This window comes from Gallinula chloropus, assembly GCF_964237585.1.
Source record: "Gallinula chloropus genome assembly, contig: HAP1_SCAFFOLD_353, whole genome shotgun sequence".
Taxonomy (NCBI): domain Eukaryota; kingdom Metazoa; phylum Chordata; class Aves; order Gruiformes; family Rallidae; genus Gallinula; species Gallinula chloropus.
In genome coordinates, this window is record NW_028168562.1 from 59140 (window position 1) to 78740 (window position 19601).

At 45.7% G+C, this 19601-nt stretch overlaps 2 protein-coding genes across 2 annotated transcripts; one reads left to right on the top strand and one right to left on the bottom strand.

The window, feature by feature from the left end:
- Positions 1–1270: 1270 nt before the first annotated feature.
- Positions 1271–13952, bottom strand: LOC311204353 (ATPase family AAA domain-containing protein 2-like; the record flags this gene model as incomplete). Its single annotated transcript, XM_084280782.1, has 12 exons — positions 1271–1321; positions 2628–2756; positions 3708–3769; positions 8022–8336; positions 8774–8864; positions 9344–9503; positions 9845–9933; positions 10201–10375; positions 11606–11721; positions 11960–12092; positions 13515–13653; positions 13949–13952. 12 exons carry the CDS (start codon positions 13950–13952, stop codon positions 1271–1273), a joined length of 1464 nt encoding a protein of 487 aa, XP_084136908.1.
- A 4511-nt stretch (positions 13953–18463) lies between these two features.
- On the top strand, positions 18464–19141 carry LOC311204350 (dnaJ homolog subfamily C member 9-like; the record flags this gene model as incomplete). Its single annotated transcript, XM_084280779.1, has 1 exon — positions 18464–19141. One exon carries the CDS (start codon positions 18464–18466, stop codon positions 19139–19141), a length of 678 nt encoding a protein of 225 aa, XP_084136905.1.
- Between the last annotated feature and the right edge of the window lie 460 nt (positions 19142–19601).

Consider the following 19601-nt stretch of genomic DNA (forward strand, 5'->3'; position numbering starts at 1 on the left):
TATAACGGTTGTGTTTGGCTTCAGACTGTTGATTGTTCCAGAAAGGGTGATACTGAATACAGCTGTGTTCTTAGGCATGATTGCTGGTAAGTACCAACCATACCAGCAACCAGGGCAATGAAAATCCTGCCCAGGAACTTCCCATCTGGTTTGAAAATACCTGTGTGTGTATCTGCATGCTTGACTTGGTAGCTGTGAATAATCCTTCTGAGCTTAGGGCAACAGTTCATACCCATAAAATCATTTGCATGTAGAGCTCCAGCAGTGAGGCCAGAGCTGCAGACAGGGGAAGATGCAACGCACAGAGAGAGTTTTAGTATCGAGGACAAAATGAGCTCCTGCTGATGGGATTCAGTAGCTTTAGTCCATTAATGACTATTTGATAGTGCAGGACATTTTTCCCCCTGCTACCTACTTTTTACCCAGACTGGGAACTCACAGATGGGTTTTTTATGTAGGAAAGGTTCTGTTGACTATCAGAATTAGTAATCCCTTTTTTTGTTCATATTACAATGAGGTGTTTTTTTGGTAAATGACACCATTTTAGATTTAAATGTACAAAATTATGGACCAGTTTGTGTGTAAAAGTAATGAAAGGGAGAGCAGAATGGCAAAGGGCTCCAGAGATGCTGTTACCTGACAACTGACAAATTATTTGGCACTGAAGTACTTTAAAATGCTTTTAAATCCTGTGTTTCTGGACACTGGAGTTGGTGTAAGTTTCATCCCCACCAGTCAATCCTGAGGCCCACATCCCCTAGTAGGACTTTGCTTAGGAGTGACCTTCCTTTCCTAGCAGTAGGAATATATTTCCCAGTCAGTCTTTGATCTCTGTTCTGCACTGGTGCCTGCTGGGCTTGCAGTGAGGATCAGTCACTCTGCTGCCCAGCATGGCAGCCGTCCTGCTTGTCATAAACTGCAGTTGGGATTCCCAGGCTGGGACTTGAGACAGCGCTTGTGTGTTTTGGTAGGAGAGTGTTTCCTGTGATCCAAAGCCCAGTCTTTCCCATTGATTAACTAAGTGGTGTTCCTGGACTTTGAGGTTAATTTCCCTGTGAAAACCAGGAGTCTCTCAGTGCAGAAAGATCAGGCAAAGATTTAGGATGGGCCTTCTAGATAATGATGAAAATATCAAAAGCAGCTAAAGGACTTTGAGTGTTCCTAATCAATTTTACAATGTATTTGTTTAATAGATGTGCAAGTAACATTTATTGAATAATGCAGCAAGAACAGCGTGCAGTGAGAACAGCCAAGTGGAAGAATGCTGAAGTCAGTCATGATGGAAGGCATGACTGAAGGCTTCGATTTCTTTCTTCATTTCCTAGGAAGAAGAAAAGACAAACCAGCAGTCAGCATGAACAAGAGCTTCAGGACCCTGCTTATTTATTCATCACAGGAGTAAAGAATCTGTCCACACACGCAACTGTTAGCAATATTTAGCAAATACATGTGCTGCTACCACCACCACCACATCTTTCTTTACTTCCACGGATGTTAAACACGTGTATCTTTGGATCCTGTCAGCACAGACAAGAGAGACAGTGTGGATCTGTATCACGGGACCATGGCTCTGTATCAACAGTGCTTCCAACAGGTAGAAAGAAGAGCCAGTTCCAGAAAAGCCCCAACTAAATGCTGGAAATGCTCCCTTCTGCACCCTGAATCATTACTTGTTAAAGACTTCTCTCTTCATACACAGAGTTTGCTCCTGACTGACTTGGAGCATCACTCTGAATAGGAGGCTTGGGGTTTTTTTGGTTAAAGCTAAAGTAGGAAACTAAGAAATCAAGTCTCTCTTAATTTAAGCATTACAAGTGAAGTCACAAAACCTCACAAGCCCCAGGCAACAGAAACACGTCCCTTCCCATGCTAAGCCACATCACTATGCTGGATGAGAGATGGGCCTGTTTGTCAGGAATGGCATCCCTGAATCCAAAGCATCCTCAGGGCTGCACAGGCAGAACAGAACATTCGGTCTAACTCTTTGTCAGATGTGGAAGACAAGGGCCAAAGACCAGGTCTTCCTCTTTTGCAAGGCAGGCTGAGAAGTAGAAGGAATTTGCTCTCTTCTCAGGCACAAGCAGCTCAAAGACAAATGGTTTCAAGGATCTTGTATCTGAAGACTCAATATCCAACCTATCTAAATGGACTCAAGGCTGGGAACGCCTGACTGGCACCATGGGTGCCTCTGGACGATTTCTGCTGAGTTCTGACAAGTCAGAAGTCCTCTCTTAGAGGAAGGGATCAGAGAATGTGACTATTAAACCATCAGAGGCAGAAATCTCCCCCTGTGTCAAAATAAAGATGCTCACGACAAAGGTTGTGGGGAAGGACTCCTGACAGACTGAGGTTAACTGCTTGGAGATGGCTGTGGGGGTGGACCCACTGTCTTCCAGTTCAAGCTGTTCCCTGCAGAAATTGCCAACGACTCTGCCAAGTACAACAAGGGTTTTGCAATACGGAGAAGTGGCCTCAGAGTGAAATGGAAAAGTCTTCTAACACAGGCAACTAAGCAGTGAAGAGTAACAACCTGCTAAGTGCCATGTCCAGAGCACACACACACACAGGCGGGACTCACACACGCTTAACAGTGATACAAAGTGCTGTGAGACACAGGAAAGAATCACCTGCACTAGTTGGGTCGTGTCGTAATCTTCCCGATGCCGGTAAATGCACCGAGCAAGAACACCATAGAGTCTTTCCAAGTCAGAGACGGTGAAGTTCTTAGTTGCCACAGTGGCTAAAGTCAACAGTTGCTGAAGAGAAAATGGGAACAAGTTCAGAATAGCCCCAAATCGTCTGAACAGGCTCCTCATGCATATTTTCAGAAACTAACCAGTAACAACGCCAGTGACATCCTACATTTTCTACAGCAAAAGAAAACACGAGGGACCCTTCAGAGAACACATTAAATACCTCCCAAGATTTAACTGGAGAAAAGGAGTTACTTTTTCATACTACAGAGGAAAGGCAGGCTAACATTTCAGGAAATATTTCGGTACTCATCTGGCTATCCCATCAAGAATCCCAATTGCAAATCAGCTGTTTCCAGAGCAGCACGGAATGCAGGTCAGGAAGCCAAGTTACATCAGCTGGCACCTACCTCTAGACTGGGTAAATGAGCAGAGTGACTCTGCCTGTAGCAAGTTGCCAAGCTTGCACACAGTCCTGCCTGTTACCAAAGATGTGAATGTGATAATCTCTGGGAAAACAAAGTAGCAGCAGCACCTTCTTCCACTGCTGTGGCTGTTTAGCTTTGGTGTTGTGTGAGGCTGTGAAGATGGAGTTAAAAGAACAGCCATAGCACATGACAATATTCCTGCCTCACAACTGCCCGTCATCAAACTCTGCCTCCTTCAGATCCACTAGCACCAAAGCCCTCAAGGTCATTTCACTCCACCTGGAGATAAGACATATGTCCCACTTCCATATTAGCAACATTGAAATTCAACTTACTCTGAGCTCACTGCCATCCACAACCCCTGGCCCTCTGCGAACTCTCGCTGCGTTACTGACATGAGAACTGCTCGCACCAGTCACAGGGTGTACCAAGGCACCTGGAACGGCACAAATTGCTTCAGTCGGGATTTCTGCTTCTCTGGGTGGGCTACAGGGTCAGTGAATTATCCTGGAATACAGTCTCTCTGCAGGGCCAGAGTCAGAACTGTTGCCAGTTATTTCTTCACTGAGAAGCACTTGACTTTTACCTTCTCTCTGGCCAAAGTCACTGCTCCATCAACAGAAGGCACTCGGGCATACAAGAAAAGCACTAGAGAAAAAGGCAGGGTACAGCCAGGGGGGAAATACACCGGCGTTGCCGTGACAGTCTGGCAGGCTAACACTCACTCCCAAGTCATGTAGGTTAGGAAACACCTTGCACTGCAAACTGGAGCATGTAAGCCTTCTGTTCAACAGGTGACTCTGGGGCCACACTGCCTGAAATCCAGCTTTTTAACTCACACTGGTCATTACTGGGAAGATACTCATACAATAAAAGGAAGTCAAAGGCTGTTTTCCCTTTAGGTACCATTTGAAAAACAACCTGCAGGAGCAGAACACCAGCATCTGCAGAAAGACACGACTTGGGCTTTCAGTAACTACAGGGGCAGCATCCTTACGCAAGAAACACACTGTGCTGACTGCAGAGAGGTGTTACAGGAAGAATGGAACCAAAGATGGCTCATCAATAGTGTAATCCAAAAGCAGCTTAAATGAGCTGCTTGACCTTAGCTTTTGAATCTCTGTCTTCAGAACCTTGTGCTCGTTGGCACCCCAGCATTTCACTCCTCCTCAAGCCTGAATGTTCAGGAAGCACCACACTCTCCTTCTCAGAAACAGATGTTGCCCACCAGAACTTTCTCGCTTTTATTTTAAGTCCCAGATTTAGTTTCATGACCATTTTCATGTTGTTCCATGAAAAACATCAGAAACTCTCATTCAATCCATGTTACCCCAAGACAAACCTGTGAAAAGTTACTGAGAGAAAAATACCACAAAGCAAAAACTCTACAGCTACTGACTTACAGGTACCCACGTTTTGTATGTAGAATATCCTCACCTGCATTGCTTATGGACTGAGAACGTGTAGGAGCTTGATTTAGAAGTAGGTCTTCAAAAAACCTTCTTCTTTCTCCCTCATCAGGACACTGGACATTGAAAACTTCATTTTGACCAATAAACAGCTCTCGTATCTATAGCCCAAAGAGGAAAGTTATTTCAGATACACGGCGACACACGCTCAGACTCTATTCCCAGAAGATGAGTACCTGTCTAAATTCTAACTTGTCACCTGAGTAAGACAGACTGTGAGGAGTTGTCTTCCTGCCCTTTCCAAGCATCTGATGACAACCACCTCTAGGTAAGCTGACCCCACATTTGAGACAAAATAGGTCTAGGATGCTCAGCATGGACTCTTGCTGAATTTTGTGAAGGAATATGCCTACAGATCGATTTACAAGTGACTAAACAGGAGCTGGAATTCAGCTATCGACTCTGTAAAGCTTTCACTTCTATGAAAAATGCTTATTCAAGAATTGAAATACAAAGTTACAGTCCATTGTTACAGCATGACCACTGTACTTTCTCAGTAAAAATATCCCTTTTCAGTAAAAATGTTTTCAGTTTAAATAGGTTTCCCAGTGCCATTGCCAGCACTGCATATTCTTGACTAATGTTCAGACCCAACCATCTCGAACTCACATGAGTGCTTGTCTGAAGAAAACGGACACATCTGTCGAATAGGCAGGAGTGTGTGAGAAGGGGGGAAAAGTTGGGGCAAAGTCAATCCCTTTACTCAGAAAACACTTGAGACAAATGCTTTTGGCATTGCTTTGTCTAAGCAGATTTGAGGAGACCTGGCTAGGGTGCCCGAGTAATAACAGGATGCATTTGTTTAAGTACCCCAATGCTTCAAGGAGCTCTAGATGAACAGGAAATTGAATAAAAAGAGAAGGAAAAGTATTCATGTCAATACCTCTCTTGGGAGATCTGTGTAACTCACATCCGATGTTGCAAGCAGCAGAACTGGGGCAAATGATGGGATGTTCTGCAGTAGTCTTGTAAAGGTTGTTTTCAGTGGATCTCCAACAGCTTTCCACCACAAGTCAATAAGTGGAATATAAATGATACTTGGTGCCTTTCTTTGAGCTTCTTGCATCACCTGGCAAAATGAAAGCCTGGATAAGAAGACTGAGCCATTTGGAACAGGCTCATAAGTAACCAGGGATCAGTCAAACGCTCTTACCGAATAGGAGTACACAAAAGTCAAAACACAAAACCAAACCACCCCCAGAACAACTCTCCAACCCAAAGGTAGAATTTTCACTTTGACTCAAAGATAGACATTGTTACACAGACAGGAACAGAGCTGGTGTAAGGAACCTCACAATGTACATGTTGTATGTGGTGGTGTGCCTGAAAAGACAAGACTAACCCTGTCTTCTTCAAGACAGCTTAGTTGGGGTAAATGGTTACATGATGGAGACCAGACCATTTTCAGTTCGGAGCAGGAACACATCTGAGTCAGTCGAGTCTGGAGCAGTCTGAACAGGCAGAGACCAACGTGAAAAGATGAGGGCTGATGCTGATGAAGTGGATTTCCAGGCAGAAGTAAACCAAACAGCACGCCCAAACCAGGCCACCTCCATTAACAATGAATGTCCCTTCCTTTACAAGTTTAGAGACAGTTTGTGAATCCCATGAGCATAAAAAGAGGAGATACCTGTGCACACGTTTTTTCCCATGATGTGTTGCCAGCAAACAAAACAGGCATGTCCAGTGTATAAACAGGAAACTTTTCCAGGGCATGTATTACTGCAGGTGCCAAATGAGAAGTTTGCCCACACCCTGGCTCTCCAACTAGTAAGCACCGTGGCCTCACACAGGTTGGCTGGTAAGGAGCAGTTCTAGAACAAGGAGGAGGAAAGAACTTTCAGAGTCAAGTGATGAATAGACACACAGCTGTCAAAGGCTTTTCCCTAACCTCCTTTGTTTGTAAAGACTCTCTCTGTTCCAGCAAGTAAGAAGCTGGTCTGTGATCAGAAAGACTTTCAAAACCCATTTTCTTACCAACTCATCCCATAGCTCCCCTACGAAATCCCACCAATCCTGCTATTTGCTTGGCTGGGTGAAGCAACAGCTCTTGAATCACACAGGGGACTGTCCAGCTCAAATACACACACACCAGCTGGTCAGTAACCTGATATTGGGCAGAACAACCCTCACTCAGGACACACCTCTCTGGATCTCTTCACCACCCGTCCACCCCAATTTTCAGCTGCAATTTGCCTATTGTTACTGGAGACGGAAGGAAGGGAGGGAGGGAGGGAGGGAGGGAGGGAGAAGAGAATTAGGAAAAAACAATTGAGGTGGGCACTGAAACACGTTCCCCGTATCTGAAGTGCACAATTGATTGGTTAAATTACAGCTGTACCCGAAGTATGTGTAAGATTTTCTCAGTCCTTCTCATTGTTTGAATTGTGTTTGGCTTTCCTAGTCATCATTCTGCACTAGCACGAAATACATTTGTCAAGAGCCCTTGTTGTGTGCTACACTGTTGTGCCTTTGCTGGCTGAAGTCCAAGATCCCAGAGACATAACCAAGCTCAGCAGGTCAGGTTTCTCTGGACAGCACAGCGACAGAGATTGAGAAAAAGAACTGACCCAACAGTAGTGGCAACAGGAAAACTTTTCAGCTGTTAGCTTATACAAACTGCACATTAAAATGTCTGAAGATCAGCATAAACAGTTACCCTCTAGGATGGAGGAACTGCCTCTCTTCTCTTCTGGGCTTTTTATGCGGTGGCATTTCTTCAAAGGTTGATGGTGATCCTGGTAGGATATTTTCCAGAGATTAGCATAATAGCAGTTAACAAACCTCCATTTGTCTGGGGTGGAGCAAGTTTATCACTTTACAGACTCTCACCAACGGACAGACTAAACCGGCTCAGGCCTGAGGCTGTCATAGGCAGGACCTCACATCTGCTGGGCAAGCCGAGCCCCAGCGTATATAGTGCTAAACCACTCTGATCTCATGTACAAGTGTGCACTGCAATCCACAGGCAGTCAGGTTAAAACCCTAGGGTTAGAAATCATGGTAGCTCAAGCAGTATTTAGCTTAAACCACTTATACGTGTCTTGTGGGCCTGACATTCTTCAGACAGGCATTAGAAGCCTTCCCTTCTGCCCCTAGTTAAATGTTTTGAAAGAGCTACCTTGTACATTCAATCTTAGATCCATATTTACAACTGAGAAATAGGATGTTAGCTACTGCCACAAACAGGATGCTGAAGTAGAGAAGGCTGTTGTTGACTGCATACAGCGAGTCATTCACAGCTCCCATCCTGCACTTCAGTTTAGAATCCAGAACACAAACTGTGCGTGGTATTCCTGCAATGAAGGTGTGCCCCTGCCTGTTATACAGTGATGCTGCCATTCTGCTGGAGAGGCTGGTGGATGGTGATGGCACAAATGAGCAGCTTTTGCTTTGGCAGAATGTTAAAGAAGTGAATGCTACTGTTGTACCTTGTTGGTGGTCCTTCCGTAGCGCAGACTCTGTGTGGGGAAATACTCTCTGCAAGGCCTGTAAAATCCTTGCGAGGGAGTTTTCAAGCAGCGGTTTGGCAATAGGGCATAGCGCTCGCCCAGGGGAAGCCAAAGCCCTCTGTGAAGCTGGAGTAATCTTCTGCATAGCCACAAAAAAATCCTCTGCTGTTATTTCAAGAGAAGCAACATCGATTGGCAGCTTCTCGTTACTTTCATAGATCTGAGGATAGTGGCGGCGCAAAGCACAGAGAGCAGCTTCAGCACATAAGGCTCGAATGTCAGCACCGCAATACCCTAAGAAACAAGACAAAAGCCAAATGGGACATCAGTCTCAGGCAGCACACCACTCAAAGCCCAGGTTTCTGAAGTGCAGTGCTGAAAGACTTTGCCCGCAGCCAACAATTCACAGGTTAACAGAGCACTTCAAGAGGCACCGCGCTGCAGACAAGTTTTGTTACGTCGCTCGCAGCCTGGTCTCCCACACTTAGGAAGCAGTCTCCTCATCAGAACTTTGCTCCTGAGGAAGATGCCCCAAACCCATTCAACGTTCTCAGAGACACAAAAAGAATATTCACAAAATGAAAAGAATCTCTTCACTTCTCCCACGCCGTGCCAGGTGCCTCACTGCCACGCTGTGCAGCAAGGTGCAAGAGCCTGGGTACTGCCTGGTAGAAGCTCAGATTCCTTCGGACTCAGCCACGTGCAGAAGCTCACTTTGTTTTCAAACTTACCAACACATCTGTCAGCGAGCTCTTGCAGGAACGTGCCTGGTGGCTGAGGCCTCCAATGTTGTGTGTGAATCTCAAAAATCTCCTTTCTAGCCTGGAAAGAAAATGGTTGTGGTTTGTCCTACGTCTGCTCTTAAAAAAAAACAACCAAGCCAACCAACACAAAAAGCCCCAGATCCTCACATGAGTACAAATAGAGGACAGTGTCTAGGTGGATACAGTACATAAACAAACAGGAACGTCTTTGGGAATGAAAACAAGTTCATTCACTCTGGCACCAGCCTTGGTAAAAGTTTTTCCTAGCAAAAGAGGAATGCTTGTGTGCACAACATTTCTTTGCTTTTCAAGATGTGAAAGCAGTAATTTATAGTTACTTGAGACATTTACTGCCAGAGTCACATACAATCACAGAGATCCAGTACCCGACCTTACTGCCAATGCAGCGTGGCTTTTGTCCAAGTTGTCAATACTGATTTTCACCTGAACTGCTCTGCAATACCGCACTGTGACCCTGGTTCTGTTCTCAAGAAGGACTTTGTCACATCAACATGAAGGTTGAGTTTCAATTCTGACCTTCGTATCTGGCAAGCTGAAGAAGAACTCGCGATCAAAGCGTCCAGGTCTTCGTAAAGCAGGATCTACAGAATCCAGCCTGTTGGTGGCTCCGATTACCACCACCTCTCCTCTGCTGTCAAAGCCATCCATAAGGGCCAGAAGAGTTGTTACGATAGAGCTAAGGGAAAAAAAAGAATTTCCATTCACTGGTTTAGAACATTTTCTGATATTCTACACAGTCTTCTCCAATGATGACTCAAAAAGAACAAGCTTTTATCAGTAAGACACTGGTTAGCTAAAGACCCATTGGAAGACATAAAGAAACCAATATGCTAACACAGGCCTTGTGCTCCTATCAAGCTTAGCGAATTGATTTCAATTCTTGTTGAAAAATACTCTGTTATTTAGCAGCAATTACTGGTTTGCAGGATCAATTCCCGTGACACAGCGTTAAACAGGTTCTGGTCTTCTTTTCACAGAGGTCGAGAAGCTTCTATGTAGATGCAAAAAAGGCACTACCTATGAATCTGGTCTTGTTTGTCGGACCGCACAGGAGCAAGGCCATCTATCTCATCAAAGAAAATGATTGAAGGTCGCATCTTGTAGGCCTAGAATGGAAACACAGGATCCTGACATCATAATGCAAGCACTATTTTAAGGAGAAAAAATCCTTAAACGGGTTTGTTTCGCATGGTTTTCCCATTTGCTCTATTTATCTTTCCCAATACAGGTCAAGACCTCATGCCCCTCAATAACCCAGTGCAAAAGGAAACACTGACAAAACACGAAAAAGCAGGGAGTTCTTCCTAAAAATACTGACCACAGAAGTTTACAGTTACCACTCGGACAGAACACAGGGCACATTTCAGCCTTACCTGATCAAACAATTCACGAAGCTGTCGTTCAGTTTCCCCTGCCCATTTACTCAGGCAGTCGGCACCTTTTCTCATAAAAAAGGCTATTCTCCTGCCACCTCGGCTATATTCGTTAGCCAGCGCACGAGCAACCAGTGTCTTCCCAGTTCCTGGTGGACCGTAGAACAGACAGCCTCTGCAATGAAAACAAAACACAACCCCACAAAACCCCCATTAAATTCACATATGATAACCCCCCTAATGGAAAAATACCTATTACAACCCCCATCCCGAAACTACACGCCTCTTCTCTCCTAACCAGAACTAGCGGCAACAGCTGAAGAGGGAGAAGGCAAAAAGAGATGGAAGTTCTGGGTTCCAACGCAATTTAACAAGGCAGGAAGTGCAATTGATAGAGAGGAGAGTGGAGATGTACAAACCTTGAGAGCACATCATTGCATCCCAGAAGGACACTTCCAAAACTGCCCACAAATTAGCAGGGCAGGTTACAGCACAGCACAGCCAAGCAAGAATAAACCTTAGCACAAAATCCCAGACTGGCATAACTTGGGAATCACCAGTTCATTCTTCAGTGATACGCTGCATTGAAATGCTTGTCCTCGCAGAAGGCAAGATTTGACAGTGAAGCATTGCACTCTCCCCTCAAAAGCTCTAAGTTACTGGATTTGCTCTCCCAGAGCATGCATTGCTGATGCTAAAAAAGGTGCAGGTCTAAGGCTGGGAGAGAAAACTGCATTTCCAGAAAAATACAGTCATCAGTGAGAACAGCTGAAACGTTGCTGTTTCAAAAAGAATTTCAGTGCATAAAGAAGCCAAACCCTGCAAGACTTTCCTTCCGTTATTTGTAATACTTTCAAAGCGACTGAAATCAAAGAATTTCACTGTAGCACGACTGAACTTTGCTGATCAAACACATACAAAGCTAACAATTACATTTCTACTTGTTTCCTGACACAGAACTAATTTAGCAGCATAAAAAGTGGACAGACTCTTATATTACCCCAACCACAAACACCACTGCAACGCTGTGGCTGTAATTCTCAGTCTTACTTGATCACTTGCGACAAAAGACTCTTGAGAGAGAACACTGGACTTGCAAGCAATGAATTACAGTTGACTATAGCTATAGTATTCCTTCCTGCTTGTAAACTAATCAAGTTGGCTTGTACCTAGAACGCAAAACAAGAACACCCCAAGCCCTCCTTTTAAAGGCAAGGCAGTGACAAAGGACGCCCTTGCTGCACCTGGATTCTAGATTCTACCCATTTTAAATAAATTCTTTTTTACTACTGCTAAGAAAACCCACCAACAAGGCTGAAGAGTTTGAAGCATGGAAACATATTGATAGCTCAGTTGAATACTCTCAGGAAAATGGGTTAATTAGAATGTACACAGTATCTGTTACCTTGGAGGCTGAATTTGGAATCTCTCAAAGACTTCAGGGTAAAGCAGCGGTAAAATGACCATCTCTTTTAAAGCTGAAATGTGGTCAGAAAGACCACCCACACCATCAAATCGTACCTAAAGAGAAAGTCAACAGAGCACATCTCATACATCACAGAAAGCTATGACCTTGACAAGGTTCCATCAGAAAGTCTGTGTCAGCACAAAGAAGAGCTCTGGGCAGTATTCAAATTGCTTGAGAGCAGAACTGTAAACCCCCTTTCCATTAGGGGGGGTATCCATAGGCAGCACGTGACTGGAAGCTTTCAGAAACACTGCAAACACTTCGCTGGCACGCTGATCTAGCTTTACTTACTGAATGGCCTGTTTGCATTGGATCAACATCAGCCTGACTTGCTCCCCTTTTCCTTCGATCCTTCTTGAGGTTTAGTGGAAGGCACCTGATTTGAACGAAGGAGAGGAAGAGGAAAGCATTTGTTAGCATGCAGCTAGAAGATTTTTACATTTATAATGACAGCAGGTGAACCCAGAAGACCACCTAAGTGAGATCAACCTCGTAAAGAGGTAAATATTTGTTCAAATTGGTTTACATTTAATGTCCAAGAGTAAACAAAGGAAAATGGTCACTCCAGACATGAAGCCAGGCTAACTGACAACTCTTAGCGCTTACGAATATCCATGGCAGACCACACAACACACAGATGAATGCAAGCTGTGAACAAGGAGTTCCACAGATGCAGACTGTGAACTGACCATGACTTGGGTGATAGAAGAACCCCCCAAAGCACACTTCCAAGTACACACTAAGTAATATCAACATTTAAATGAATTCCATCTCAGAATTTCCTTTGAGATCTATTAGTTTCAGACGATTGTTCTCCTGATGAATCTCATTTCAAAGCCGTTACACGATTTCCCTTGTGACAGGGAAATTTCATGTTTCTTAGGAAGGTAAAATGTTTAACTGTTTTGCAAAGAAATGGCATAAACAAATGATTCATGGTGTCCTCTCTCTCTCACACACATAGAAATGGAGTTTCACCTCATGTCATATATCCACTCTGTGGAAAGTCAAACCTTCTACACCGGTTTAAAAAGACAGTTTCCTGAACCCGTCCTTCTCTGTCTGCTCTTGAGGATGCTGAGCAAAGTGCTCCTCATATCTAGCAAGAGACAGCGTGCTCCATGCTCTCGCTGCTTACAGGATCCAAACCCCCTCTGTCATGACTGTGGTCATTTAGAATTTCTAATTTCATTTAGCCTTTTTCTTGGTGAAGGACAGTTTCCTACTCAAACAGGAACTGATTCCAAAGAGAAGCCAAAATCAGTACTTGAGTGATTAAGTAAATCCACACAGGGTCTCCCTCTTCCTAAATTAGTTTTAAGAAAGTAACTGGTATCCTCCAAGCTTAAAAAGTCTGAGAGCAAAATGTTTTTTCAGAGGGACATTCTGGCTTCAAGTCAAGAAGGAGAGAATTTCAGTTACATCATCTCAGCCCCACCCTCCATAATCACCTCATTGAGGACAACAAATGCTGCATTTGAAATAATTAATGGCTAATAAAAAGTATGGCCTCCCCCCTCAATACTTGCTTTCCTTCTACCCTTGGACTACCACAGCAGTAATCCTAACGTTCATCTGTAATTCCCACCAATCCAAAACCTCTGGAAGCATTAGTCAGCAGTGTCACTGACAGCACTACTGAGAAATAAGGACCATCACCAAACATTCACGAACCTGTCAGTTCTTTGGCTGCAGGAGTCTTCTAGTCTTTGAGGACTTCCAAATGGGGACCTCTGTCTGGCATCTGAAGAGCAGTCTGAAACTTTGCTCTTACTTTGCCTTGGTTCTGTTGAAAGCAAAGAGAAGTTGAGTGCCCATATGCATTTTCATTCCAAAACCATCTCACTGAAAGAAATCAGCTCTGAAGAAAAACCCTGCAGAGAGCCTACTTTTCAGTGGTGGTTGATAGTCCTCAACAGGTTTCCTCCTCTCTCGAAGGTGATAAAGCTTCTGAGTATCTTCTTCATCCTTCTCAACACTTTCTTCTGGCAGAACAACTGTACATTGAGATAAGACTGAACTTCTTAAGTACTCTTGTAAATTAAATTCAGAATGCACTACACAGAGGTTCTGTCCTTGCTGAGATGACTGGGTGGCTTCTCATCGGTCTTAGTAACAACAGTTCTGTCATCTTCTTTAGCTGAGGCTTGAGGCACAAAGGCTTCAGTTTCTCTGCTGTTCTGCTCCCTATGTCCTTCCCCTTGCTCTGCTGGGAGAGCCCTGGAGGGGCCCAGGTGGCTGTTCCTCCTCCATTTGATTTGGGTGCCTGCCATTGCGTACCCATGCGCTCGTCTGGGCCTGTGCAGGTAGGGCTTGGATGGGCTGACGGCCCTGGGAGCAGCCCGCTGGGGTCTTCTTTGGGCTCCCCCTCCTGCCACTGTGTCTCTGAGCTCCGCTGTGGGGGTGCAGGGTTGGTCCATCACAAAACCTAACACTGGTTGGCTCAACTACCACCACATCCTTTCCTGTCCTTAAGCATCCTCTTGCCTCGTTCTGTCCCATCCAGAAATCTCCTACAAGGATCGCTGGGCCGACTGCCCTCATCACAACCATCATTCCCACTAAACCTTCACATTTCCCCCCTCGCTCCAAGCATAAAGTCAATATGGCCTTTTACATTTTTACCAAATAACCTCATTGCTCATTTAGTTGCCCACTGAGCTCTGGGGTGACAGCTCCTAATTACAGGCCTGGACAGCAGCTTCCTCCAATCACCAGCTAAACACAGAAAGGAACACCACTCTCTTCTCCCCTGCTGATCTTCACACTCTGCAGGAGCTTTCCATACACACCTGGCAACCTGCCTTACTTCCTGAGAAGTCTCTCCCTGCTGCTCACAAGCAGGAAAACTGGCACGTTCCTGTTGTAGTGGGATTGCTCTTCCTCCTTCTGAGGAATAACTTCTCTTTGTATTCCCACCTGTGCACAGCCATCTGCTGCCTTTTATCTTGTAAGCTTTCTGGAGAAGCCTGATGATTATTTTCCTCTCTGAATACCTGTTCTGAGCTCACTACAGTACAGCCCTGACTATAGCTTGTAATGCCAATAGCAAGACGGATCATTGTTTTAAAGAGACTAAAAATGCCCCACAGTTCAGCTTGTGTCAAGTGTTTAGGACAAGGCTTTTGGCTCGAGCATAGGAAAGAAAAACCAGAACTAAGCCACAATCCCACCTTGCTCATCAGTTATTTCTTTGCCAGCTCTTGGCACTTCTTTCTTTCCCTTGGAGGTCCCATTGAGGTTCTCCTAAATAAGAAAAAAAACAACCCCCAAACCAGAAAGATCAGTCACAGGCATGCAGAAAACCTGACGTGCGTATTTTATCGGGTGCCCCTGTAGTAACATCATCACCGTGCTCCATATAGACAAACGAGTGAAGTAAGGTACAGGAGGAGAGAACAGGTACATCACTGGCACCCAGGAGCAGTGACAAGAATTCCTGCTCTAAAATGGGACTTTGTACATGTGACACTTAAATACAAAGCCCAGTCTATCAATTAATCACAGATCAATAATCCAAGAACCCAGGCAAAACCTAGGAAAAACAATGTCTAGCAGATAAAACATGCATCTGGGCACTTGAGGGGTGATGTACTCGCTGATCCTTAGTGGTCTCTCCCACCTCAGGATCTTGTATCATTCTATGAAACTACCTGCAATTCTGCTTTCATTAAAAACAAAAAGGTAACTCAGATCTAAAGAAAAACCTATGAAAGCACCCTATGAGGATGTTTCTAAAACAAAGTGCCCCTCATTCAAAAGGACAGGAGAACCTAAATTCATAGAGCAAAACTAAGATGTGAAGTGAAAACCCAAGCCCTGAAACAGCTGTATGCAAAGAGCATGCATTCAAAACTCACAAGGCAGTTCAGAAAGCGTAGTAGAAGACATGGATTTCAGCATAACACTGCTATTTCATATCTCTTGAAGAAGAGTCTTCCACCACCCACCCTTACGACTCTCTCTGTAGCCCAACCGTAAGAGGAAGATGTTACATTCCAATTAGGGAGCAAAACCTCCTGTTCTTTTAGAGTAGAGCGGGTTTTGGAACCGCTAAATTAAAATCACAACTAATTCATTTCCATATCTGGACTACACCAGTTATACAAAAAGAACAGAACAGATTAGCAGCGCCCACGCTGTGGAATACCCCAGGGTCTTCTCCCATTTGTCCTCTGCGCCTCTTCCCCATGTCGTCCACTTTCTGCTGAACTGCTTCTGCAGTACTAAGACAAAAAGTTGATGTAAGAGCAAGGACAGGAAAATACAAACCAAAACATTGAAAACAGTACACAAAATCAACATCTGAACATAGCATGCACAAGCCAAGAGTCACTGGCAGAATGAAAGACAGGCAGAAACACTAAGACCACTCTGGCTGCCTCCAACTTTCCTCAGTATCTCAACTCAACTGAGCATTATAAAAATACTCTTAAGTATGGAAGAAAAGTTGAAATGAAGGCACTTCCAATGCTAAGAACACTGATTTGGAGGGCAACTTAAATCTACCAAAAGTCACAAGGTGAAGTGGTCCTTTTGATTCACAAGGCAACACAGAAACCCACCCAGCACATACACAGAAGACCCTCTCAGATGAGGATCTTTCCGCAACTGGCAATCCAAAAGGAAGATGCCAGGGGCCAGTGTGAACACTGTCTGTACCCAAATTCTCTACACATGAAGCATCTTTCCAAATACGTCCTCCTTAAACAGCCACCAGAACCTATTCCCAAAAAACTCCTTTTAAACACAGAATCACAGAATTGTAGGGTTTGGAAAGGACCTCCAGAGATCATCGTGTCCAACCCCCCCCGCTAAAGCAGCCTACCTAGGACAGGTCGCACAGGTCGGTGTCCAGACAGGTCTGGAGTATCTCCAGAGAAGGAGAGATCCCCCTCACAGGGGATATGCTCCAGGCCCTTAGTCAGTGTAGCTGTGAAGAATAAAAGGCCAGCCCGCAACCAACTCAGGGTATATTAAGACTGAGTGATTACAGGACCTACTGGAGGACACCCTACCTGCTCAGCAGTTACAGAATGCTAATGAGACCTCCAGGTCCAATCCCAATCAGGCTCTATTATGACACGTACCTACATGTCACGCTGACCATTGTGACTTACCACAGAAGCAGAGAATGATGGGAGTTGGAAGGGCCCTCTTCACAGCATCTAGTCCAACCCCCCTGCCAGAGCCACATCTCCTACAGCAGGCTGCCCAGGACAGCATCCAGTGGGCTTTGAGTAGCGCCAGAGATGGAGACTCTGCAACTTCTGGGCAGCCTGTCCCAGTGCTCTACCACCCTCACAGGAAAGATGTTCCTCCTGATGTTTAGGTGGAACTTCCTATATACAAGTTTATGCTCATTGGCAAGATTATTCCAGCCCCTTCTGCTCCAGCTAAACTCCCAAATGCCAAAAAGCTCCATCGCTTGCTGCTTCAACAAAAGATCAGCCCAGTATTTACCACACAGCATCCTCTCTCACTGCTTCCCTCCTTGCACTGTGTATGGGATTTGCACGGCAAAGTTTTGGTAGGGGGGCAGGGGGGAGCTACACGGGGACTCACTCTTGAGCAGCCTGCTCCTCAAGGTCTGCACCCTTCAGAGACACATTACAGGATTTCCTTCAGGGGACAGCATTTCTCTACAAAACCAAAGGCAATTCCAGCTAAAACTTTTATATGACTGTTGAACTTTTGGCATTTCTGCAAGGAGAACCTATCACCCTGACTACACGAGGAAAGCTGTGATGACAACGAGGGGGCTCTTGTTCAGTTCACAAGCTAAAGTTTCTTTGGGAGTGCACCAAGCTAAGCTACGTTCTGAAAAGGGCAGAAAACTTGGTGACATATCTTCATGAGACAGGCCTTTTGACGAGGACGACTTCAACCACCTGTCTCTTTACTGGGACACCCCAGGAGCGCAGTGCCAGGGGAGCAGCCCGGCCCTGCTCCAAGCGAGCCCATTGCTCAGCCCAAGGCCTGGCTCCAGGGTGAGGGAACCCACAGGGCCACAAGTATCACCTAACAGTCCAAGCAAGTGCCTCTGCCTGGAATAGGACTCACTGGAGGATGCTGATCACTAGTCTGTCCTGGCTTATTTATGTAACGGTGGTTCTGAGTCCTGCTCCAAGTGGCAGCAACAGGAGAAGGGGCTGCAGTTCCTCACAGCCAGCGCCATCGCTAAGACACCAGGCCAGCATAGATGACAAGTAGCTTCACTTGTGGGAACCAGGAAAGGCCCCGAGTCTGGGCCACGTACAGGAGAGTCTGGGGAGGTCTGAGCCAAGGGCTGGGCTGGTGGGCAGAAGGCACAGCTACTGGAGAGGCCATAGGCCTGGGGCCCATCTGTGTCTGCACATGATGTAACTGAGAGGACAGGTCATTCAGGGCCAGTTAGTGGCTTGACTGAGCATCTAAGGAGAGGGAGAGGGCTATACAGAACACACGCACGCACACGTGCACACACATGGGATCAAAATGCCAACAAGCAGAGCAGGGCTGTTGTGGACCTCTGGGGAAAGCAGAGCAAACTACAGGCAAACCGGTGCCCAAGAACAAAAAATACAGACATGCATGTTGCACATACGCACCTCTGTGTGCATTTTCCCTCTAATGGTTTTTCACCCCCTAGCCAGAGAGGCAACAAACATCAGGCCCTTTGTACTGTCCACAAGGTTCAGCCAGACCGAACATGCAGCACTTGGAAATGAGGACATTTTAACTAAGAGACTTTCTAACAGCAGCGGCTGTTGGTGCGCTCTTAGCGGGCGGGGGCGGTGCCGGCACCGCAGTGGGATGGGGCTGCTGGAGCAGAGCGAGGCTGCCTTCGGCTCCTCGGACCTTTACCGCGTCCTCGGCGTCCGCCGGGAGGCCTCAGCCCAGGAGATCCACCGTGGTTCCCACCGCGCCTCGCTCCGCGTCCACCCTGATCACGCTGAGCCCGATGCAAAGGAGGAGGTGACGCGGCGGTTCCAGATCCTGGGTGAGGCGGACGCTGTCCTGAGCGACGCGGAGCAGCGCACGGTGTACGATGAGCAGGGCACGGGGAATGAGGAGGGCGAGGCCCTTCGCGGTGAGCGGGACTGGCAGGAGGACTGGCAGCTGCTCTTCAAGAAGGTCTCTCTGAAAGACACTGAAGACTTTGAAAAGAGCTATAAAAATTCTCAAGAAGAGCTGGCCGGTATTGAAGCAGCGTACGTGGATTTTGAGGGGGACATGGACAGGGTAATGGAGTCTGGGCTGTGCCTGGAAAATACAGACGAACCCAGAATATGGAAAATCATAGAAAACACCATCGATTCCGGAGAAGTCCCATCCCACCGAGGCTTTGTAGAAGAGTCGAAGCAGAAAAGGGTCTCAAGAAAACGCTGGGCAGAAAAAGAAGCTGGAGAGGCAAGAAAGATGAAGAACAAAGCGGGCCTCAGTGGAGAAGATGATGTGAAAGCGCTGATTCAAAGCAGAAATCAACATTGAAAAATGGAAACGGAGGACTTGTTGGCACAACTGGAAGCAAAATACAGCAACAATGCTAAAAAAGGAGGAAAGAAGAAAAAATAATTAATTTTTTTGGGAGCTGGCTGTCTTGTGTGCTGTCTCCTCCACTTGTCAGTAACAGAGTTCCCTTAAGTATCTCCTTCCCTTGTTATTCCTCAAATTCTTCCCTGAAATTCTGCTTTCACTGCCGTGCCTGGGAAACCAGTGCTTATCCTGATTTCCTTAGACAACTAATGCCTTGTGCTCTCTATCCGCAGTACCTCATGTGATCCCATGATGCGAAAAGCCCCGTGACATTTGCAGTGCTTCCTGATGTTCATTATCAGTTATTTAACATTATTTGAATTGCTTGTTGTATGCTATATAACAAAATATTGTCGATTCCCCATTATTTTTCAGTCTTTATTCTTGCTTGTAGTGTTTTTGTTGGTTGCTGATG